This window comes from Bombina bombina, chromosome 3 (genome assembly GCF_027579735.1).
Source record: "Bombina bombina isolate aBomBom1 chromosome 3, aBomBom1.pri, whole genome shotgun sequence".
NCBI classification, from domain to species: domain Eukaryota; kingdom Metazoa; phylum Chordata; class Amphibia; order Anura; family Bombinatoridae; genus Bombina; species Bombina bombina.
Window position 1 is genome coordinate 1,163,404,534 of NC_069501.1, and position 26,190 is coordinate 1,163,430,723.

At 40.8% G+C, this 26,190-nt stretch overlaps 1 protein-coding gene across 1 annotated transcript in view; it reads right to left on the bottom strand.

Moving 5' to 3' along the window:
- DYNC2H1 (dynein cytoplasmic 2 heavy chain 1) overlaps positions 1–26,190 on the bottom strand; it is a 1,178,830-nt gene that overhangs the window by 1,064,923 nt on the left and 87,717 nt on the right. Inside the window, exon 15 of the mRNA XM_053705582.1 lies at positions 21,880–21,978. Coding sequence (XP_053561557.1) covers positions 21,880–21,978 — 99 coding nt within the window. The remainder of the gene's footprint in view (positions 1–21,879; positions 21,979–26,190) is intronic.

The following is a 26,190-nucleotide window of genomic DNA, read 5'->3' on the forward strand; positions in this document are numbered from 1 at the left end:
CCATATACCAGTGACCAGATTTGTGCCGATGAGACCATTATACACGCAACAATCCTGTGCCCTAATACCAAAGACACAATGAAGGGGAGCATCAGCACACTGTCAAAGAGACCTAAATGCGATCACACTAACTGTGGACACTCATGGTGGGCGAGAAGCTCCCATACCAACCGCTAATAAATCAGCAGACTCCGCATCAGCTTACCACAAGTTGACGATTGAGAGCAGTCTGTCCTCGGCTATTCTTCGGAGGGAATGGGCCGATCCCCTGGAGAACTGCCTGAGCAACCCCTGCCATTTAGCTCCCGTACCAGTGGCATTTTCTGCTGCATTGCGGTTCGCAGTTATTACAAGCCAGAGCTTTGCAGACCTCACCGGAATTATATTCAAAACCCCGGGGCTAGAAGAGTCACCCTAAAAGACTGATCTTTTGAATGATTGGGTGACCCTTGGGAACATTCTTTATCTTTGTTTAAAGACCCTGATGTATTTTCAATATTCTGTCATCCAAATCGCAGTGGGATGAGGCTTTTACCAGCTAAAGGCTAACGTGATGAGGACTATACTGTATACAGTTTCTGGTTTTGTCTTGTTTGTATTTGTTCTTTCTGTTCAAGGGATCCTATTTTACGATGTTATCTGCATGCATTTGCCCTATAGGATATACTTTAAGTTGTGCACTTCGCATACGCTGCATATGGTTTAGCCCGTATACCGATAGCATTGTATAATATGTTGCTGGTATAGACCTAGTTTCCAAAGACTTTTCATAGTTACTACAAGCACATGTGTGCATCCCAGGAAACATTCAACATGCTAGGGGAGTTAAAGTATTTTTTAACTCACTATGCCTAAGCCATATATGAGGACTCCTGCCTGATCGGTCAGGCTGAGTTCAGGCACAAAGGAAAGTACATGTCTATTGCTAATTTCACTTATCCTTTTCATATACCTAGATATAATTGACGGATCTTTGATGAGAGTTAAGCTGCATAATGTATTTATAAGGCTATACCATTTGTTTTAATTGCAAATCTTTGAGGGATAAGAAAGAATTGTAACATAACAGTCAGGATCCCTAATTACTCCCAGAACAGTAGGTGTAAAATCCTTCTCCTATTTCTACACCACAACCTACTATATCTTTAAGCTACGGTCCCCAGTGCACCACAACATTACAAATGCCTTGCATTTCATTAGTGCTAAAGGTAAGTGGTCATTTTCAGAATTATGGACAGTCTCCTAACAACAAAACAATCAACCTTATTGGCACCAACACTTTGCTTATGTACATTCCCCATCAATGAATACTCAGGCATGGAACCTTTTTATTGTCACCTATTTAGAGATATACACTATCTTGCTTGACTACCATAGATTAGTTTTCACTAACACTGCACAATACATGGTGAGGTTTCATGGTACATAGTTTTGTTTTATGGAATGTATATTAACGGTATCACTATATAAACCTTGTCACAAATAACCTAATTACGAGTAGGCACATTTTTGGCAATCCACTCACCAACCCAAAGATGGTCCCTATATCCAAGGGAGAGTATATATTTGAAAACAGGTGATTTAGAACCAGTATGATCAGTGTTGCCATTTTATTTATGTTTCTGTGTCATGCTCTTAGCATATCGCAGCTCTCTAACTCTTTGTAGCTATACATAGTTTTGTTTTGTGGGCTGTCACAATCATTTAAAATATATCAGTGGTCTGTAATCTGCCATAACATAGAATTTCTATAATGCAACAATTCAACATTAAGATACTTCTCTAAATGTTTATTCACATTTAACTGCTACTGGAGGCTGTTTAGTTTTATATACTCTTTTCCCACTTACTTCTCCAGAGGACCAAGAGAGACCATAAATAACATTATATTATTATTTTTTAATATTATCGGTTATTTGTAGAGCGCCAACAGATTCTGCAGCGTATCGCTCCTCCAGTTATATATCCTTATCTAGGTTCCAGAGTGGCCCTGTATAGTCTGGGATGTATATCTATCCCATTTAACATAGCTTTCAAATATATTAGTATGTTTCAAGGTCCAAGAGTGACTGTATTTATCATTTGTTGTCTTCTACATGAGATATTTGTTGAATTGGGCCCAAGATTTTATAGATCCTCCTCCTACTATGTAGAATCATAAGCTCAATTACCTAAATCAGGTTAGCAGACCTTTATGACTATTCTTATGACTATAAGTCCTTTAGAGACCATACTTTTCATACACTAAGCTCATCTATAGTTTATTACTACAAGCGGTGCTTACCCACTGATAAAAAAACAAGTTTATAAATTACTGTTACAGTTACAAAAATAAGTTCTGTCATTAGACCCTCTAGGGTCGCAAATATGACTACTATGTTTCACTGGTTTTACCTACATCAAAGGGTCTATAAGAGACCAGCTAACTAGTCATTTATGTAAACACTTAAAATTGTAAAAAAGAAAATTTATGCTTACCTGATAAATTTAATTTTTTTTTGACACAATGAGTCCACGGATCATCTTAATTACTAATAGGATATTCACCTCCTGGTCAGCAGGAGGAGGCAAAAAGCACCACAGCAAAGCTGTTAATTAGCTTCTCCCTTCCCTCCCACTCCAGTCATTGGACCGAAGTTAAGAATAGAAAGGAAAAAAACCAAGGTCCAGAGGTGTCTGAAGTTTATAATAACCAACAACCTGTCTTACAAAAACTGGGCGGGCCGTGGATTCATCGTGTCAAAAAATAAATAAATTTATCAGGTAAGCATACATTTTCTTTTCTTTTTAATGACACGATGAGTCCACGGATCATCTTAATTACTAATGGGATTCAATACCCAAGCTAGAGTACACAGATGATACAGGAGGGACAAGACAGGGAACCTAAACAGAAGGCACCACTGCTTGAAGAACCTTGCTCCCAAAAGCGGCCTCAGCCGAAGCAAAAGTGACAAATTTATAGAACTTTGAAAAAATGTGAAGAAATAACCAAGTTGCATCCTTGCAACTCTGTTCCACAGAAGCTTCATTCTTGAATGTCCATGAGGAAGCGACGGCCCTCATGGAATGAGCCGTAACTCTCTCTGGAGGCTGCTGTTCAGCAGTCTCATATGCAAACCGTATGAAACTCTTCAGCCAAAAAGAAAGAAAAGTAGCCGTAGCTTTCTGTCCCTTACGTTTTCCTGAGAAAAACACAAACACAGAAGAAGACTGATGAAAATCCTTAGTCACCTGCAGATAAAATTTTAAAGGGCGGACTACGTCCAAATTGTGCAGAAGTCAATTCTTCTGAGAAGAAGGATTAAGACACAAGGAAGGAACAACAATCTCCCGATTAATATTCCAATCAGAAACAACCTTAGGAAGAAATCCTAATTTAGTACTTAAAACTACCTTATCTGAACGTAAAATAAGGTAAGGGGACTCATACTGCTATTGCTAGAGCTCTGGCACTCTACGAGCAGAAGAAAGAGCAACAAGAAAAAAGAAATTCCAGGATAATAACAACTTAATATCTAAGGAATGCATAGGCTCAAAACGGAACCCCTTGAAGAACTTAGAGAACTAAATTCAGACTCCATGGAGGACTGGGAGTTTGAACCCAGGCCTGACAAACAGATTGTACATCTGGGACATCCGCCAGACGTTTGTGTAACAAAATAGATAAGGCCGATATTTGACCCTTTAGGGAACCTATCGATAAACCCTTTCTCCAAACTTTCTTGGAGAAAAGACAAAATTCTAGGAGTCCTAACGCTACTCCATGAGTAGCCCTTGGATTCACACCAAAAGAGATATTTACACCATATCTTATGGTAAATGCTTCTAGATACAGACTTACGAGCCTAAATAATGGTCTCTATGACCAAGTCAGAAAAATGCCGCTTGGATAAAATTAAGCGTTCAATCTCTAAGCAGTCAGCTTCAGAGAAACTAGATTTGGGTGTCCTTCCTCAACTGAAGTCTCCAAGGTGGTAGAGATGACATGTCCACCAGAACTGCATACTAAATCCTGCGAGGCCAAGCCGGTGCAATGAGGATCACTGATGCCCTCTCCTGCTTAATTGAAGCAATGACCTGAGGAAGAAGCGCAAACGGAGGAAATAGGTATGCTAGACTGAAGGACCAAGGAACCGCCAGAGCATCTATCATTTCCGCCTGGGGACCCTGGACCTCGACCCGTATCTTGGGAACTTGGCATTCTGTCGAGATACCATGAGATCTAATTCCGGCTGACCCCACTTGAGGATCAGGCTGGAGAACACTTCCGGATAGAGTTCCCACACCCCCGGATGAAAGGTCTGCCTGCTCAGGAAGTCCGCCTCCCAGTTGTCCCCGCTGGGATGTGGATCGCCGACAGGCAGCAAGAATGGGTTTCTGCCCACTGAATTATCTTGGTTACCTCTGTCATCGTAAGGAACTCCTCATTCCTCCCCAATGATTGATGTGAACCACTGAAGTTATGTTGTCCGACTGGAACCTGACAAACTGGACAGAGGCCAGGCGAGCATTGAAGATCGCTCTCAGCTCCAGGATGTTTATAGGAAGAACCAACTCTGAGTCCAAACTCCCTGAGCCTCTAGGGAACCACAGACTGCTCCGCACCCTAGAAGGCTGGCGTCTGTTGTCACAACCACCCAAGATGGTCTGTGAAAGCAGGTTCCCTGGGAGAGATGATCCACCATTGAAGAGAATCCCTTGTCTCCTGCTCCAGTAGTATTCGAGAAGACAAATCCGCATAATCTCTGTTCCATTGACTGAGCATGTTTATCAGCAGAGGTCTGAGATGGGGATGATGTCCATTAGCGCTACCATCAGCCCGATTACCACCCTGCACTGAGCCACTGATGGCCGTCAATAATCTTTTAATTCCTGACTTCTGTCAGAAAAATCTTCATTGATAGGGAATCTATTATGGTTCCCAAGAAAATGACCCTCCCGTGAGATTGCAGGAAGGATAACACCATGTCCGTGTGGGTCTCGCTTGTTGTAATGATGGCGCCTGGACTAGGATGTCGTCCAGATAGGGCACCATTGCAATGCCCTGTAACCGAAACACCACCAACAGCAATCCCAGAACCCTTGAGAAAATTCTGGGAGCTGTGGCAAGACTGAATGGAAGAGCTCCGATTGAAAAGAGTTTGTCTAGAAAGCAAACCCAAGGAACTTGCGATGAGCCCTGTGAATGGGAACATGCAGGTACTCGTCCTATAAATCCAGTGTTCTCATAAATTGACCCACTAGGATCAAAGGGAGAATGGAACGAATAGCTTCCATCTTGAAGGACGGTACTCTGAAAAACTTGTTTAGACTCCTGAGATCTAAAATTGACCTGAAGGTTCCCTCTTTCTTGGGAAGTCCCTTCCACAGGGTGTACCGTCTGCCAAGACTCCTTGAGAAGTCCGTTAAGGAAACCTCTCTTTTAATATAGGAAATGTAGAAAAAAGGGATACCCGTTCTCTCCCATTTCTTAGCAATGATCTCAAAAGCTCAAGTTGGTACCACATAGAATTAACAGCGACCGTGAAGTCGTTCTAGAGTAGCTAAAACCTCCTTAAATACTAGCCGGAGGTGATCTAGCTTAAACCTGAAGACTACTTCATTATCAGTAGGAGGAATCATACCGTCGGATCTGAGATTTTACCCTCAGACGCTACCGAAGTGTCCCCTACCTCAGGTATCTGGGGGGGACCTCAGAGATAACAACAACTGTGATAGAAACCTCACTCACTGAATGTTTATTTTTCCTCTTGCGCTCTTCCCTGCAGCATGGGAAAAGCCGGCAACACACCCGCGACCGCTTAGCACCAGCGGGAAGCGATGTCTTGCAAAATAACTCCAGGGGGAGTTGTGGAGGAAGCGCAGGGCACTGGATGAATGGACGCTAAGTTTTTAGGACACTTGAGGAGAAGGCTGAGGATATATTGAACCTTGTCAGAATGCTTCTTGCAGCATTCGAGACAATGTTGGCTCTAAGAAAAGGTTTATCTCTGAACTGTAAACTCCACTCACACATGAGGCATAAAAGTTTTTGCATTAGTATGAAGGCATAAAGTTTATGAAACATCCTTATTCACATTTTAAGCAATAAAATTGAACATCATAACCAGAGTTACTGTGTCTTTCAATAGCAAAGGAAATGTCCTAATGTTGCTTTAAATTAATCCATTAATATTGGATATACTTAGTATGAAGGCATAAAGTGTATGTAACATCCTTATTCACATTTTAATCAATAAAATTGAACATCATAACAAGAGTTACTGTGTCTTTAAATAACAAAGGAAACGTCCTAATGTTACTTCAGTAACATTGGATATACTAATTAATATGGTGTAGGTTTCTTGGAACATCTTAATTTACAGTTTGACTAATTAAGATTATATGGTACTGTGTCTTTAAATATTAAAACACACTGCTTTCTTTTTACAAAGAATGAATTCCATAATCTCACTCCCAGGTAGGAGAGGCCTCCTACCCAGTGGAAGAACACCTTTCTTCTATCTTGCTCCAGATAATCTAGAAAGTTGAAATTTCCCTCCTGCTCAGAGGAAGAAGTAGAAGGATTCCTTTGATTTTTGAAAGGAACAAAAAATGAATCTTAACTAGAGGGAGGAATGTCCTAGGGATAATGTCAACTAGTGTCCATGAAAATATATATATATATATATATATATATATAACACATAGAAACACCCAGCACTCACCAGCTAGCTCACAGCTAAGATAAAATCACAACTGGAAAGGTTAGTCACCGCATCTGGCCAAATGGGAAAGCTCAGGCACCACGTCAAGGTCCTTTCCATAGCCTGAGTCCCTAACACAGGCACACCATCATGCGAGCTCACAGAGCCAAACAAACTGAGAACAAAGAAGGGGTGCACAGGTGGCTGTAATCACCCATAGAAAATACAAAACATGGAAGGGAACTGCACTCCAAGACCGGATCAGGTACACATCCTGTGACTCAGCAACATCCAGCCCTGGGTGCTAAATAGAACTCCAAAAAAACATAATTTATGCTTACCTGATAAATTCCTTTCTTCTGTTGTGTGATCAGTCCACGGGTCATCATTACTTCTGGGATATTATCTGCTCCCCTACAGGAAGTGCAAGAGGATTCACCCAGCAGAGTTGCTATATAGCTCCTCCCCTCTACGTCACCTCCAGTCATTCGACCAAAGACCAACGAGAAAGGAGAAGCCAAGGGTGTAGTGGTGACTGAATTATAATTTAAAAAATATGTACCTGCCTTAAAAAACAGGGCGGGCCGTGGACTGATCACACAACAGAAGAAAGGAATTTATCAGGTAAGCATAAATTATGTTTTCTTCTGTTATGTGTGATCAGTCCACGGGTCATCATTACTTCTGGGATACCAATACCAAAGCAAAAGTACACGGATGACGGGAGGGATAGGCAGGCTCATTATACAGAAGGAACCACTGCCTGAAGAACCTTTCTCCCAAAAATAGCCTCCGAAGAAGCAAAAGTGTCAAATTTGTAAAATTTGGAAAAAGTATGAAGCGAAGACCAAGTTGCAGCCTTGCAAATCTGTTCAACAGAGGCCTCATTCTTAAAGGCCCAAGTGGAAGCCACAGCTCTAGTGGAATGAGCTGTAATTCTTTCAGGAGGCTGCTGTCCAGCAGTCTCATAGGCTAAACGTATTATGCTACGAAGCCAAAAAGAGAGAGAGGTAGCAGAAGCTTTTTGACCTCTCCTCTGTCCAGAATAAACGACAAACAGGGAAGAAGTTTGGCGAAAATCTTTAGTTGCCTGCAAGTAGAACTTGAGGGCACGAACTACATCCAGATTGTGTAGAAGACGTTCCTTCTTTGAAGAAGGATTTGGACACAAGGATGGAACAACAATCTCTTGATTGATATTCCTGTTAGAGACAACCTTAGGTAAGAACCCAGGCTTAGTACGCAGAACTACCTTGTCTGAGTGAAAGATCAGATAAGGAGAATCACAATGTAGGGCTGATAACTCAGAGACTCTTCGAGCCGAGGAAATAGCCATTAAAAATAGAACTTTCCAAGATAACAATTTTATATCAATGGAATGAAGGGGTTCAAACGGAACACCCTGTAAAACGTTAAGAACTAAGTTTAAACTCCATGGCGGAGCAACAGTTTTAAACACAGGCTTGATCCTAGCTAAAGCCTGACAAAAGGCCTGGATGTCTGAATTTTCTGACAGACGCCTGTGTAACAAGATGGACAGAGCTGAGATCTGTCCCTTTAATGAGCTAGCCGATAAACCCTTTTCTAAACCTTCTTGTAGAAAAGACAATATCCTAGGAATCCTAACCTTACTCCAGGAGTAATCTTTGGATTCACACCAGTATAGGTATTTACGCCATATTTTATGGTAAATCTTTCTGGTAACAGGCTTCCTAGCCTGTATCAGGGTATCAATAACCGACTCAGAAAACCCACGTTTTGATAAAATCAAGCGTTCAATTTCCAAGCAGTCAGCTTCAGAGAAGTTAGACTTTGATGTTTGAATGGACCCTGAATCAGAAGGTCCTGTCTTAGAGGTAGAGACCACGGCGGACAGGATGACATGTCCACTAGATCTGCATACCAAGTCCTGCCCGGCCATGCAGGCGCTATTAGAATCACTGATGCCCTCTCCTGTTTGATTTTGGCAATCAATCGAGGAAGCAGCGGGAAGGGTGGAAACACATAAGCCATCCTGAAGTTCCAAGGTGCTGTCAAAGCATCTATCAGAACCGCTCCCGGATCCCTGGATCTGGATCCGTAGCGAGGAAGTTTGGCGTTCTGGCGAGACGCCATGAGATCTATCTCTGGTTTGCCCCAACGTCGAAGTATTTGGGCAAAGACCTCCGGATGAAGTTCCCACTCCCCCGGATGAAGAGTCTGGCGACTCAAGAAATCCGCCTCCCAGTTCTCCACTCCCGGGATGTGGATTGCTGACAGGTGGCAAGAGTGAGACTCTGCCCAGCGAATTATCTTTGATACTTCTATCATTGCTAGGGAGCTTCTTGTCCCTCCTTGATGGTTGATGTAAGCTACAGTCGTGATGTTGTCCGACTGAAACCTGATGAACCCCCGAGTCTTTAACTGGGGCCAAGCTAGAAGGGCATTGAGAACTGCTCTCAATTCCAGAATGTTTATTGGCAGGAGACTTTCCTCCTGACTCCATTGTCCCTGAGCCTTCAGAGAATTCCAGACAGCGCCCCAACCTAGAAGGCTGGCGTCTGTTGTTACAATTGTCCAGTCCGGCCTGCTGAACGGCATCCCCCTGGACAGATGTGGTCGAGAAAGCCACCATAGAAGAGAGTTTCTGGTCTCTTGATCCAGATTCAGAGTGGGGGACAAATCTGAGTAATCCCCATTCCACTGACTCAGCATGCACAATTGCAGCGGTCTGAGATGTAGGCGTGCAAAGGGTACTATGTCCATTGCTGCTACCATTAAGCCGATCACCTCCATGCATTGAGCTACTGACGGGAGTTGAATGGAATGAAGGACACGGCATGTATTTAGAAGCTTTGTTAATCTGTCTTCTGTCAGATAAATCTTCATTTCTACAGAATCTATAAGAGTCCCCAAGAATGGAACTCTTGTGAGAGGCAAGAGAGAACTCTTCCTTTCGTTCACTTTCCAACCATGCGACCTTAGAAATGCCAGAACTAACTCTGTATGAGACTTGGCAGTTTGAAAGCTTGAAGCTTGTATCAGAATGTCGTCTAGGTACGGAGCTACCGAAATTCCTCGCGGTCTCAGAACCGCTAGAAGGGCACCCAGAACCTTTGTGAAGATTCTTGGAGCCGTAGCCAATCCGAATGGAAGGGCTACAAACTGGTAATGCCTGTCTAAGAAGGCAAACCTTAGATACCGGTAATGATCTTTGTGAATCGGTATGTGAAGGTAAGCATCCTTTAAATCCACTGTGGTCATGTACTGACCCTTTTGGATCATGGGTAAGATTGTCCGAATAGTTTCCATTTTGAACGATGGAACTCTTAGGAATTTGTTTAGGATCTTTAAATCCAAGATTGGCCTGAAAGTTCCCTCTTTTTTGGGAACCACAAACAGGTTTGAGTAAAACCCTCGTCCTTGTTCCGACCGCGGAACCGGATGGATCACTCCCATTAATAATAGATCTTGTACACAGCGTAGAAACGCGTCTTTCTTTATTTGGTTTGTTGACAACCTTGACAGATGAAATCTCCCTCTTGGGGGAGATAATTTGAAGTCTAGAAGGTATCCCTGAGATATGATCTCTAGCGCCCAGGGATCCTGGACATCTCTTGCCCAAGCCTGGGCGAAGAGAGAGAGTCTGCCCCCCACTAGATCCGGTCCCGGATCGGGGGCCCTCGGTTCATGCTGTCTTAGGGGCAGCAGCAGGTTTTCTGGCCTGCTTGCCCTTATTCCAGGACTGGTTAGGTTTCCAGCCTTGTCTGTAACGAGCAACAGCTCCTTCCTGTTTTGGTGCAGTGGAAGTTGATGCTGCACCTGCTTTGAAATTCCGAAAGGGACGAAAATTAGACTGTCTAGCCTTAGCTTTGGCTTTGTCTTGAGGTAGAGCGTGGCCCTTACCTCCTGTAATGTCAGCGATAATTTCTTTCAAACCGGGCCCAAATAAAGTTTGCCCCTTGAAAGGTATATTAAGTAATTTGGACTTAGAAGTTACATCAGCCGACCAGGATTTTAGCCACAGCGCCCTACGTGCCTGAATGGCGAATCCTGAATTCTTAGCCGTAAGTTTGGTTAAATGTACTACGGCCTCCGAAATGAATGAATTAGCTAGTTTAAGGACTCTAAGCCTGTCCGTAATGTCGTCCAGCGTAGCGGAACTAAGGTTCTCTTCCAGAGACTCAATCCAAAATGCTGCCGCAGCCGTAATCGGCGCGATGCATGCAAGGGGTTGCAATATAAAACCTTGTTGAACAAACATTTTCTTAAGGTAACCCTCTAATTTTTTATCCATAGGATCTGAAAAAGCACAGCTATCCTCCACCGGGATAGTGGTGCGCTTAGCTAAAGTAGAAACTGCTCCCTCCACCTTAGGGACCGTTTGCCATAAGTCCCGTGTGGTGGCGTCTATTGGAAACATCTTTCTAAATATTGGAGGGGGTGAGAACGGCACACCGGGTCTATCCCACTCCTTAGTAACAATTTCAGTTAATCTCTTAGGTATAGGAAAAACGTCAGTACTCGCCGGTACCGCAAAGTATTTATCCAACCTACACATTTTCTCTGGTATTGCAACAGTGTTACAATCGTTAAGAGCCGCTAAGACCTCCCCTAGTAATACACGGAGGTTTTCCAATTTAAATTTAAAATTTGAAATATCTGAATCCAAACTGCTTGGATCAGAACCGTCACCTACAGAATGAAGCTCTCCGTCCTCATGCTCTGCAAGCTGTGACGCAGTATCAGACATGGCCCTAGAATTATCAGCGCACTCTGTTCTCACCCCAGAGTGATCACGCTTGCCTCTTAGTTCTGGTAACTTAGCCAAAACTTCAGTCATAACAGTAGCCATATCTTGTAATGTTATCTGTAATGGCTGCCCAGATGTACTAGGCGCCATAATATCACGCACCTCCCGGGCGGGAGACGCAGGTACTGACACGTGAGGCGAGTTAGACGGCATAACTCTCCCCTCGCTGTTTGGTGAAATTTGTTCAATTTGTACAGATTGGCTTTTATTTAAAGTAGCATCAATACAGTTAGTACATAAATTTCTATTGGGCTCCACCTTGGCATTGGAACAAATGACACAGGTATCTTCCTCTGAATCAGACATGTTTAACACACTAGCAATAAACATGCAACTTGGTTACAATCTTATTTAACAAAAACGTACTGTGCCTCCAAGAAGCACTAAACGATTAAATGACAGTTGAAATAATGAACTGAAAAACAGTTATAGCATCACTCTTTAAAAAACAACACAACTTGTTAGCAAAGGTTTGTTCCCATTAGTAAAGTAACACTAATTAAATTTTAAACATAAAAATCACAGAGCAACGTTTTAAAACACAGTCACTACATAAGTCTCACAGCTCTGCTGAGAGAATCTACCTCCCTTCAAAGAAGTTTGAAGACCCCTGAGTTCTGTTAGAGATGAACCGGATCATGCAGAAAATACAAGAGTAACTGACTGGAAATTTTTGATGCGTAGCAAAGAGCGCCAAAAACGGCCCCTCCCCCTCACACACAGCAGTGAGAGAGAAACGAAACTGTCATAATCAAAACAAGCAAACTGCCAAGTGGAAAAATAATGCCCAAATATTTATTCACTCAGTACCTCAGAAATGCAAACGATTCTACATTCCAGCAAAAACGTTTAACATGAATTAAATACCTATTAAAAGGTTTAATGTACTTTTACAGAGTAATTCCGGTGAAATACCATCCCCAGAATACTGAAGTGTAGAGTATACATACATGTCATTATAACGGTATGGCAGGATTTTCTCATCAATTCCATTCAGAAAATAAAAACTGCTACATACCTCAATGCAGATTCAACTGCCCGCTGTCCCCTGATCTGAAGCTTTTACCTCCCTCAGATGGCCGAGAAACAGCAATATGATCTTAACTACTCCGGTTAAAATCATAAGAAAAACTCTGGTAGATTCTTCTTCAAACTCTGCCAGAGAAGTAATAACACGCTCCGGTGCTATTGTAAAATAACAAACTTTTGATTGAAGTTATAAAAACTAAGTATAATCACCATAGTCCTCTCACACCTCCTATCTAGTCTTTGGGTGCAAGAGAATGACTGGGGGTGACGTAGAGGGGAGGAGCTATATAGCAACTCTGCTGGGTGAATCCTCTTGCACTTCCTGTAGGGGAGCAGATAATATCCCAGAAGTAATGATGACCCGTGGACTGATCACACATAACAGAAGAAAGCTGTGATGTCACCAGAGCCACAGGCAGTCAACCCCAGTCCGGAATGGGTGCAAGAACCAAGGGAGATTACAAATAAAAAGTAATACAACACATAGAAACACCCAGCACTCACCAGCTAGCTCACAGCTAAGATAAAATTGACTGGTTGACTGCCTGTGGCTCTGGTGACATCACAGCTTTTTTTTTTTTTTTGGAGTGCTATTTAGCACCCAGGGCTGGATGTTACTGAGTCACAGGATGTGTACCTGATCCGGTCTTGGAGTGCAGTTCCCTTCCATGTTTTATAAATATATATATATATATATATATATATATATATATATATATATATATATATATATATAGTGCCAATTTTTCTGTGAACGTATCCCCAGAAAATAAAAGTCAGCACCTACCTTAAAAATCTGCCCGGCAGTAAGGCAGCTTACCCGGCTTGCGAGGTCCTCTCCCTCACATTGGCCTGTGGAAACAGAAAGTACTGAGTATATTCTCTTCCCTCAGACTTTGACAAACAGGGCAGCATAAAATCTATGGGAGGCGCAGTGAGAATTAGTTCCCATTGTTCTAAAGCCACCAATGCTCTACTGAAGAGACTGATATGAACTAGGGCTACACCCTAGGACAAAGCAGCACAATCTTGCACCACTTTAAAAATAATAAACTCTTGATTGAAGAATCTATTCTAATACCTTACTTTACCACTTCCTAGCACTAACGTAGGCAAAGAGAATGAAGAATCTATTCTAACACCTCACTTTACCACTTCCTAGCACTAACATAGGCAAAGAGAATGACTGGGGTGGGAGGGAAGGGAGGAGCTATTTAACAGCTTTGCTGTGGTGCTCTATGCCGCCTCCTGCTGACCAGGAGGTGAATATCCCATTAGTAATTAAGATGATCCGTGGACTCATCGTGTCATTAAAAAGAAATGAGGTTGCAGTAGTACATATCTCTTTTTCAATCATTTTGCTTATTGCTTAGATCATTGTATCTGGTTCAACTGATATTTTGCTCAACTAATGTTTTGTCATGTACGCCACTTGACGTCTATTATATGTTTCTCCTTGCATAACCTCAATAAAAGAATATTTAAAAGAAAAGATCATTAAACTGTAGCACTACGGTAGCTGGTTTATTACTCACCAAGCCATTGATGTTCTCTTACTTTAACCTATTACAAATCTAGCAGGTAAAGTTCTGCATCTTTTTACTAGGCGCTGCCATCTTGGTATGCTTTCACATCAGGTATGTTGTCGGCTTTTTCACAGCTATGCTTTGCATTTGGGTTAACTTACACAATATAAATCAGAAGAGTTACATTTTTGCAGGCTTTTTTATTTTTTCTCACAGTGTAAGAAGATGCAGAGCTTCACTAACTCTTGAAGGGTTAAAATAAGAGAACAGTTTTGAAGAGAGCTACAGGCACAGGCAGATAAACAACAGTGGGTGGGGTGCGGAGCTTGGTAGCAACCATGATGGTCGCATAAATCCGGAGCTCCGAACATAGGGTCCTGCAAGCACTGACTGGGGCTGCTTACAATAGCCAAAATTGGTCTCATACACCACAGCAGGAAAGAGGAGCATTCCCTGAGCTTGGGGATATCGTCCGGACTCAAAAGCCACGAAGAGAAGCGGCGAAGTGGTCAGCACAGACCCAAGCTACACACGCAGCGGGCGCCATCTTAGCGACACTGCAACCAGGTCCGGTTCACTCACACCGCTCCCCGAGCAGCCCACATTACTGCGTAATACTAAAGAAGGCTGCGGCTAACTTGAGCTGACTGAGCGGGGAGTCCGGCGTATAGAGGAGCGTTGCCACAGTTTTTAAGTCGGAACAGGGGTGAGTTTATGCACAAATCTAGCCCACGAGGGCAGCGCCTGTAAAACGCCATTACCACAGGGCCTTAAAATAACACTACTAGCGCTGCACTTATACTGCTTCATCCAACTGCTAATTAAACAGATAAAGAGGTGCATGTGGGTAGAAGCACCCTTAAACATACAAGGAAAAGTGACTTTACAATAGCCGGGTGGTGACTGTTGACAGACAGGGGTATCCCTCACAAGAAGTGACCACATTTAAGGGGATAGTAGTGTGCAATCTTTTTAAATGGCATCCAGGAGACTAAACAAGTCAGATAAAATCACCAAAGTGCCAGCAACTAAAACCCACACAATGCCATCGTACTTTGCTACAGAACACTCTCCCACAAATACTTTGGCTGGTAAAAATAAACTTCCTCCTAGCACACAGCCCCCAAGCCCTGCACCCGGGCCTACATCTGAAGAGACCACTTCAATCCCTGCTTCACTCCTATCTCATTTTGTATCCAAGCAGGAAATTTCAGAAATTTTCAGAACATGCCTTAGAGAAGAACTCACAGAACTTAAGCAAGAAATTCAAACTATGAGCTCTAGAGTTGAAATGCTAGAAGCAGAAACTGATGAAATCAGGGAAGATATTATTCGTATTGATAATAGCTCTACTTCACAACAGGAGAATATTGAAGCACTAATGGATAAAATAGACGACTTAGAGAACAGGAGCAGGAGTTCCTGAATCCGTTCTACCTAGAGACTTTCCCGAATATCTACAGGCCCTCTTCTCCGCTATCAAGGATAAATCATACACAGAAGATATTCTGTGGGTACGGGCCCACAGGGCTCTCCGGCCTAAGCCTCCAGACAGGGCCCCACCTAGAGATATTATTATCAGATATAAAAACTTTCTTGAAAAAGAAATGCTTCTCAATCAATCCCGACGACAACAGCCTGTAAGGTTCAGGGGTAATGTTATACAATTCTACCAGGATCTCTCAACGAGAACGTTGCAGAGACGAAAAGAATTTACTCCTTTAACAACATTACTTCGCAACAAGAAAATCCCGTATAGATGGGGCTTCCCCACCCACCTCATGGTCATACAGGACAATAAAAGATGGATATGTAACAAACCCGAGGACATGCATAACTTCACCAAAGATCTAGGCATTGACCATTCAATGGATTTAACACCTCTGACGACGGACCAAAGAAGAGTCAACAAAAGATCAACCACTGACCCTACAAGATGGCAAACCAAGGTCCCCCGACCGGACAAAACTCCATCAATGACAGAAAAACCCGGAAAACAGCAACCCTCATCTAGAGACACTCGCCCCTCTGAATCAGAGGCGGACTAGAGGTATAACATATGTGTTTGATTACTGGTGAGCTGCGACGAGAAAGGTATCGTATCCAGCTTACTTACTCATAACACAAACTGTTTAACACCGCATGAAGTAATGCGAGGCTCTTTCCTAAAGTTTATATAGGCCCCAGGACATTAATATTTAAGCCTTTTCCCTATTTTTGGGATGGGTAAGAACTTTATGTTTACAAAATAAAGGATGTTGTTTGTTTTTATTGTTTGTATGAAGCTAATACATGTTCAAACTGTGTTACTCTGGGACAAAAAATTCTCGCCATATGTACAGTCACTATAGGCTTGATAAATTTAAATACTTACAAGTTTAGCTGGCACTTACACCAAGATAATGTCTTGTCACAACTCTAACAAGCCACACTCCCTAGTTCTCTTCTCCCAAAATGCTAAAGGTCTCAACTCCCCATGCAAACGATCAAAAGCCCTCTCAGACATTTCCAAAAGGCAGGCCGATATACTCTTCCTCCAGGAGACCCACTTTAGAAAGGGAAACATACCAAAATATCTAGGACAAACCTATACACAGCATTTTCACAGCACAGGACCTTCCAAAAAATGAAAATAAAAATAAAGTAAAAGAAGTGTACACTTCACATTAATCAAACAAGAATCAGATAACGAAGGTCGATTTCTGGGACTGAAAGGCCTCCTATACGGACGCCCGGTTACATTTGTCAATCTTTATGCACCCAATAGCAAGCCAAAACCCTTTTTTGTACAATTGTTTAATCGTATTTTAGACATCTCCACAGGACCAATTTATATAGGCGGAGACTTTAATCTACACTTTCAACCACACTTAGATAGCAACAATCCCTACCTAACACGTAGGACGAAATTTCATATATATTTTTGGAAGCAACTTAAACTCCATAAGCTATATGACATCTGGAGACTCCAGCACCCTAACACTAGGGACTATACGTTCTACTCCCATCCCAACAAATCACACAGTAGGATTGATTATTTTCTCACTAATCAAAAAGGTCTCACACAGGTTAAAAAATGTGTAATTTCCCCCACAGCCTGGTCAGACCATTCGGCTGTCTCACTACATATCACATGGCCAGAACATACAGATGTACCATTTCTATGGGAATTGGATGATACATTACTTAACAAGGTAGATCATATCGATAAATTACACAGAGTCATAGAGGAATATTTTCAGATAAACGTTCCCTCAACTTCCAACCAATTTGCGGTTTGGGAGGCACATAAATGCTCGCTTAGGGGAGAATTTATTAAATTAAGAGCCCAATTAAGACATGCCCAACGGGTAGAATACGACAACCTTACCACTAAACTTTCAGATCTGGAACACTTACACAAGCACTCTCCGTTGGACACTAGCATTCTGACTGAAATAACGAAAGTCAGGCAAGCTCTAGATGACTTTTTGCAATTAGAACACCATAATCTTGTGCATAAAACAAATAGTTTTTTTCATTATGAGAATAATAGAGCCGGTAAATATCTAGCAAGGGCCCTAAAAAGAAAGAAACTTAAAACGCACATATATGAACTAAAACCCCCAAACAAATCAACATTAACAACTACCCCCGAAATTCTTCAGGCGTTCCACTCTTACTATTCGGACCTGTATAACTTATCTCCTGCTAATGATCTACCCCATTTCAATAATACATTAGATAGATACCTTAAAAACTGCCCTTTACCCAAACTAACAGAGGCCCAATTAGAACAACTTAATTTACCCTTTTCTATACCAGAGATCAAGAAGGCCATACAAACACTAAAAAATGGAAAAAGCCCGGGCCCAGATGGGTTCTCTACTAAATATTATAAAGTTTTCCAGGAGGATTTGGCTCCACACTTGGTTACAATCTTTAATGAAATAAGTCAAGGGGCTAAATTCCCGCCCTCGATGTTAGAAGCACATGTTGTGGTTTTGCCCAAGCCGGGCAAGCCAGCCATGACCCCCTCGAATTTTCGCCCCATTTCTTTACTAAATGTGGATGTTAAGCTCTATGCCAAAATCCTCGCCACCCGTCTAAACAAAGTACTTCCAAACTTAATACATCTTAATCAAGTAGGATTTACCCCAAATAGAGAGGCTAGGGACAACTCCACTAAAATCATTAATCTTATAGAACATGCAAGTAAACAAAATATCCCTGCTGTAGTTTTATCTATGGATGCTGAAAAAGCATTTGACCGTCTGAATTGGTCCTTCCTTAAAAATACACTCCTAAAATTCGGCTTTAACACGGAGTTCCTCACTAAAATTTTTGCACTATATAATAACCCTACGGCCAAAATTAAATTGAATGATTTTATATCTGACCCATTTACAATCAAGAACGGAACCCGACAGGGATGCCCCTTGTCCCCCACACTGTTCATACTGGCAATGGAAGTGTTAGCCACATACATCAGAGGTAACCTAGATATCAAAGGAATAACTGTAAATAACACAGAATACAAAACCTCCTTATATGCGGACGATATCATTCTAACTTTAACGCACTTAGAAACTTCAGTACCCGCACTCATGGCAACTTTACACGAATTCGGAGAGATGTCGTACTTTAGGATCAATTACTCCAAATCGGAGTTTATTAATATAGGAACTCCACAACACGAGTTAAATCATTTGATGGCACACCAATTTAGACACCAACCTGTAGCACTCAAATACTTAGGTGTATACATTACCCCCTACCTGAATAAAATAATCCCACTGAATCTTGACCCTCTTGTAACACACGTTATATCTATTCTAGCTTCCTGGAAACAAAAACCTTTATCTTGGATAGGTAGGATTAACTCTATAAAAATGATTATTCTTCCAAAAATCCTTTATCTCCTTCAGGTACTCCCTATCCCCATCCCAGACAAATCACTATTTCAGTTACAGAAAATTATTAACTCCTTCATATGGAGCAATAAACGACCAAGAGTCGCCACACAGACTTTGTATCGTATAAATTACAAAGAGGATTGGGGGTACCTAATCTACAATTGTATAATTGCGCAGTCCACATGTCCAGGATTGTGGACTGGTGCAAACATGCTGCCCATAAAGAATGGGTAACTTTAGAAACTGAACTTTGTGGGACTCCCCACTTAGGAGGACAATGCTGGTCACCAGGCAACCAAAGGAGTACTGGTACTACCCAGCCAGAATGCCCAATTACAGTTCAGGAAACTTTCAAGGTATGGAATAGGATTTTGAGGTCACACAAATCAATCTCGTCCCTACAATCTCCACTGACTCCACTAACCTACGATACCCAGCCCCTTAGCCTACCCCACACCCGTGATCAAAACATGCTAACGCTAAATCAGACTACACATTGGTATAAGGTTTTACAAAACGGTAAGCTTAAAACTAAGCAAGAGGTCTTGGATATACTAAGCCTTGATCACAAACACTGGTTGGCATACCATCAAATTTCACACAGCCATCAGACGCACCCACATAAGGCCAACATATCTAGACCCCTGACACCCTTTGAGTCTATATGCCACGCGATACTACCGAGTAGCGGTAACTTATCCATCTCTTACAAACTTTTATTACTTATAGCGCACCAGACCACACAGCCACCAACATATGTTGCAAGATGGGAATCCGAACTAAACGAACGCCCTTCACTTAAAACATGGGACATGATTTACAGGCAAATGAGCTCCTCAACCTCATCCCTACAGGTCGCTGAAATGAATACCAAACTGCTTTGCAGATGGCATTACACCCCAGACAAACTAGAGAAAATGATTCCCACTTATGACGCAAAGTGCTGGAGGGGGTGTGAGGACAGAGGCACATTTACACATATATGGTGGACATGCCCCATTGTAAGGCAATATTGGCTAGACATAGGAAGAGAAATGGGAAAAGCCCTAGGCTCCCCCATTCCCCATACACCATGGGCACTCCTGTTCAATGTTCGCCCCAAGATACGTTGTATGTACAGACTTTTGACGATAATGATAAATACGGCCAAGAGATATATCCCTTACAATTGGAAGAAAAACACACTACCAACACTACAGTTTTGGAGAGGTAGAGTGACAATGGCCTTAAAGCTAGAACAATATCATTACATCAAAATGGGCAAACTAGGGGAATTTCATGACATCTCCTTTATTTGGGAGGAATATTTACACTCTCTGACAGCCGACACTATTCACCCTACACCCTCACCTCACAACCCAGATGCCATGTAGGAATACTTAGCAAACTTCAACAACACCTCACAGGTTGATATATGATATACTGTATTATTTAATTATTGCTTTGTAAAATGTGTTAGAGTAATGAAAGATAGGCCATGCACTGACATCTGTTAGACCACAATTTTATCCTGTAATAAGCTGGAACTAGAAGAGTCATATGATATGCGGATCTTAATATGACGCTAATCTAGATTGCTAACGTTATTTTTCTCTTTTCAAAGAAGATCCATGAGCTGTATATGCTTTGGTGACTGTATTGTACTGGTGACTGTGTTATTGATGATTATGATGTGTAACATGTATATTGATTTTATTTTATAAATAAAGCTTGTTTAAAATTGAAAAAAAAACAAAAACAAAAAAACAAAAAACAAATGAACTCTCAAAAAAAAAAAAAAGAAAAACAACAGTGGGTGAGTAGTAACCCTGCTACTGCAGTTGTACATGGCAGTTTAATGTCCCTTTAATGTACTGGCCACCTTGCATGAATGTTTAACATGATGTTGCCTTCACAACATGTCCTTTCAATAAACCTTATAAGCATCTATGAATCAACCTCAAAGACATATATAGTACTTGGTAACACATTTAAAGAAAATTATTAAAGAGACATTCTAAAAAAATGCATTAGAGACATTTATTGTTAAATAAATGTCTATTTTCCATACGCGTTTAACTCCTGCCAAAGGATTAACAAAGTTAAAGTTGCAGAATGGATAACTGTTCCTGACAAGGAACCAATCTGTAAAAGAATACATGTGTATCTACCAGTAACCATCCATGCACTGCTAAGGAATGGCACTAGAGCTTAACAGGGGCACAACTGTATGTGTTTAACACACCCCTTAAATACATAGAGCCGGCGCTCTGTCGGATTTTGCTACCCCGTTAGAATTTGCTACCTCTCAGTGCGCATCCTCAGTATTACGTAATCGCACTCCACATATGTTAAAAAGGAATGTGTGGAATGTGATTCTGTAATCAGCAGAATACGCACAAAGGAGGTAGCAAATTTCGGCAAGGAAATTGTTCTGTCGGATTTTGCTGCGGCCAGGACATGCGCGCATGCGCAGTTCAATCTAAACTTGTCACGGTGATGTGGAAAAAGACAATTGTGACTGGCACTTGTAGACATTTTCTAACTCCTTTTTGCGCATACTGCTGATTACATAATTGCATTCCACACATTCCTTTTTAACATATGTGGAGTGCGATAGCATAATACTAAGCATGCGCACTGAAAGGTAGCAAATTCCAACTGGGTAGCAAAATCCGACAGAACACCGGATTGTCTAAAGCTCTCTGGTCTGGTGAGATTATCAAATATGTCTTGACAATACTGCAAGGTCCCTCATAGACCAATTTATCTTGATAACTGTTTATCTCAGTAAGCAGGGTTCTGGATGTGAAAGAGAGACACAAATTACAAAAAACATGCTAGCAAGTTAATCAGACCCAAAATGAGAAACATACATTTGTTTAATACAAGCTCTAACAAATTAAAGCATTTAATGTCCTTTTAACATGAAAGTCATTTTAAATGCAAAATGTTCTGTAGTCCGTTACCTGATACTCAAGATCAGAGAAAACTCCTCGGATTTCCAGAAGGGCATCCTTCCATTTCTGCTGTTGCCGAAGCAAGTCCACATTCATTAGTGCAACAACCTGTACACAGAAACAAATCAAAATAAAAAATTTTTCGATAAATGAAAAAAGGTACTTACAAGGTACTTACAAATGAAGACTCCCTGATACCTTATTTGATGTAGCATTACTGTGACCAAATGACAGTACAATGTCCCTTTAAGCAGGGGCTGAGTGCGTTACTTGCTTTAAAAAGTTGTGCAATAGTAAAATATGTTTTGCTGTTTTAGGTTCATTTAAAGATTAAAATAATCCATAAATGTCATATCATATTAAACCTTTTCTAGTAGACACAACATATTTATGACCTATATCAACAGATTTGTAAACAGAAAAAAAAGCTTATTTGAAATGATTAATTAGTGAATCATACTGCAGCATATAAGAATAGACAAGGAACTGCATTCATTGATTATTGCTAACTGCAATGAGGCAATAACTTTACTATGATCACTCTACACGTAGGGTACACTACATTCTTTTCCAACTATATGTTTTACAACTGTTTGTAACCGCTACAATTTTGAGAGGCACATGGAAGTCAAAATGAACTTTTCATGAATCAAATAGAGCATGACATTTTAAGGGAATTTGTAATTTACTTTTATTATTACATTTTTTTTGTTATCCTAATATATATATTGCTGAAAAGCATACTTATGTAGGCTCAAGAGCAGCAAAGCACTACTGGGAGCTAGTTGGTGATTGGTGGCTATGCATAAATACCTCTTAGCATTGGCCCACCAGATTTGTTACGTCTTACTACTCTGGAGCGGAGTTTGCAGGAGTTAAACACCTAGTTATACGCATTCAAAAGAGCAATAATGTGTTAGAGCAGGGGTCCACAAATCTGTTTTAAATTTAGCAGCCAGTAAGAATATTTAGGAGCCAGACAGTGGTATTTGTATAAAGATATATGTCTCCTAAATTTTTACGATAATCTTCAGAGGTAGAATTTTAAGAGCCAGTGGGGCTCCCTGAGTCCTGTGTTTGTCGAGCTCTGTGTTAGAGCATTTTCTTTATGCAGTTTTATGTCCCTTTAAAGTCTATTTAGATTATAAATTTACAAAAGGCTATATCATGTATATCAACAAGTCATTCCTTTCAGGCAAAATACCAACAGAAATCACAGTTCTAAGTATTTAACATCTAAATATAACGTTAACCAAAAAATAGTTGTATTAATCTGTAAAGGTTTTTAAAACAATTTACAATTTTTATGGATCTGATTACGGTTTAATTCATTCTTTTTACTGAAAGCAAAATTATTCATCAACATATAGAAACCAATAATGAATCTATAATGGAGAAAACAAAATAGACGCCTCTATAGTATATACCAGTGGTGTTATTGTAAGAATATAATACGGTTAATTTATTTTACAGAAATAAAAGAATATAATTTATTTCTATAAAAAAACTTCTCTACCAATCTACAAATTTTACAAACAAGAGTTATAATGGGATAGAATCACCAATAAGGTTGAACAAAAATTACATAATATACAGAGCTAAACCTCTCCCCTATACATAAAATAATGGAAGAGTTTAACAAATGTAAAACAAATTAAAACAGGCCGCCATGTTATTGTACTATCAGAATAATAACAAAATAGCAATAAATAATTTAAGGAACAAGTAATTCAAAAATTAAATATCCAATAAAATGTTTTATTAAAGTGAAGGTAAAGTTTGAGATTATTCAAGAAAACCTAGCATTTCTCTATATGACCCTAATCTAGTCGCTAAATTTTTTTTCCATTACTTCAATATTTTCCATTAAAAATTATATTTAAAAATCCCTACCGCTTACCTCACTACTCCTCCCATGCCCTACTTCCGTCTTCTTATCTTTGTGATCTCTGTGTCTCTCTAATGTGCGTTCACGCTACAGTCTAAAACTGTGCATGCGCTAATAGCAATACTGCTGCCACTGCGCATGCACTAATCGGCGATCATGATTTCCAAATGTGCACGAAAGAGCGTTTGGTTTCCCGTCTAAAGAAAACTTTAATAGCGCATGCACTTACGACTAAAGGGGCGGATGACGTGAAGTGACGGACATTTCAATTGGATCAGACAAAAACGTGACCCACAGATTTAAAAAAACGGGTTTAATTTGTGGACGTTCGGGAATTGATTCATAAAGGTGACAACTTGATTAATACTGAATAATATAATAATTGATTAATTAAACTTATGTTTATTTAACAGAATTAATGCTATACCGTATGGACATTATGGTAACTTTACCATCACTTTAAGCATAATACAAGCAGCCCAGGACACACTCACTATTTATTTTGGCAGCTTTTTGCACTTCCCACACGGATGCAGAAGTCCATATTGCGTATTTCAGGGGACATAAAAGTGCAAAACAATCTAATATGACAGAAGTTTATTATTGCATTATTGTTTGCATATACAGGTAGAAAACCCTTTATCCAAACTGCTTAAGACCGGAAGAGGTTTGGATTTCGGAATAGTTGGGAATATTTGCATCTTTAAAATGGGACAGTTGGGAGAAGGGCTGGAACCCAGTGTAAACAACAACAATATTTAATGTCATTTAGACAATATTTTAATTTCATAATACAACTTATACATGTGAAAAAAGGTAGTTCTATATCATTTTTTAATACCTTTGTGACTTACAGGCAGGGAAAAACATAATTTATGCTTACCTGATAAATTCCTTTCTCCTGTAGTGTAGTCAGTCCACGGGTCATCCATTACTTATGGGATATTAACTCCTCCCCAACAGGAAGTGCAAGAGGATCACCCAAGCAGAGCTGCTATATAGCTCCTCCCCTCTACGTCACACCCAGTCATTCGACCGAAAACCAAACGAGAAAGGAGAAACTATAGGGTGCAGTGGTGACTGGAGTATAATTTAAAATTTAGACCTGCCATAAAAAACAGGGCGGGCCGTGGACTGACTACACTACAGGAGAAAGGAATTTATCAGGTAAGCATAAATTATGTTTTCTCCTGTTAAGTGTAGTCAGTCCATGGGTCATCCATTACTTATGGGATACCAATACCAAAGCTAAAGTACACGGATGACGGGAGGGACAGGCAGGATCTTTATACGGAAGGAACCACTGCCTGAAGAACCTTTCTCCCAAAAACAGCCTCCGAAGAAGCAAAAGTGTCAAATTTGGAAAATTTGGAAAAAGTATGAAGAGAAGACCAAGTTGCAGCCTTGCAAATCTGTTCAACAGAGGCCTCATTCTTAAAGGCCCAAGTGGAAGCCACAGCTCTAGTAGAATGAGCTGTAATCCTTTCAGGAGGTTGCTGTCCAGCAGTCTCATAGGCTAAACGTATTATGCTACGAAGCCAAAAGGATAGAGAGGTAGCAGATGCTTTTTGACCTCTCCTCTGTCCAGAATAAACGACAAACAGGGAAGAAGTATGGCGAAAATCTTTAGTTGCCTGTAAATAAAATTTCAGGGCACGGACTACGTCTAGATTGTGCAGAAGTCGTTCCTTCTTTGAAGAAGGGTTAGGGCACAATGATGGAACAACAATCTCTTGATTGATATTCTTGTTAGTGACTACCTTAGGTAAGAACCCAGGTTTAGTACGCAGAACTACCTTATCTGAATGAAAAATCAGATAAGGAGAATCACAATGTAAGGCTGATAACTCAGAGACTCTACGAGCCGAGGAAATAGCCATTAAAAACAGAACTTTCCAAGATAACAGCTTGATATCAATGGAATGAAGGGGTTCAAACGGAACCCCCTGTAAAACGTTAAGAACTAAGTTTAAGCTCCACGGTGGAGCTACAGTCTTAAACACAGGCTTAATCCTAGCCAAAGCCTGACAAAAAGCCTGAACGTCTGGAACTTCTGACAGACGTTTGTGTAAAAGGATGGACAGAGCTGAGATCTGTCCCTTTAAGGAACTTGCAGATAAACCCTTTTCTAAACCTTCTTGTAGAAAAGACAATATCCTAGGAATCCTAACCTTACTCCATGAGTAACTCTTGGATTCGCACCAGTGTAAGTATTTACGCCATATCTTATGGTAAATTTTCCTGGTAACAGGTTTCCTAGCCTGTATTAAGGTATCAATTACTGACTCCAAAAATCCACGCTTTGATAAAATCAAGCGTTCAATTTCCATGCAGTCAGCTTCAGAGAAATTAGATTTTGATGTTTGAAAGGACCCTGAATTAGAAGGTCCTGTCTCAGAGGCAGAGACGAAGGTGGACAGGATGACATGTCC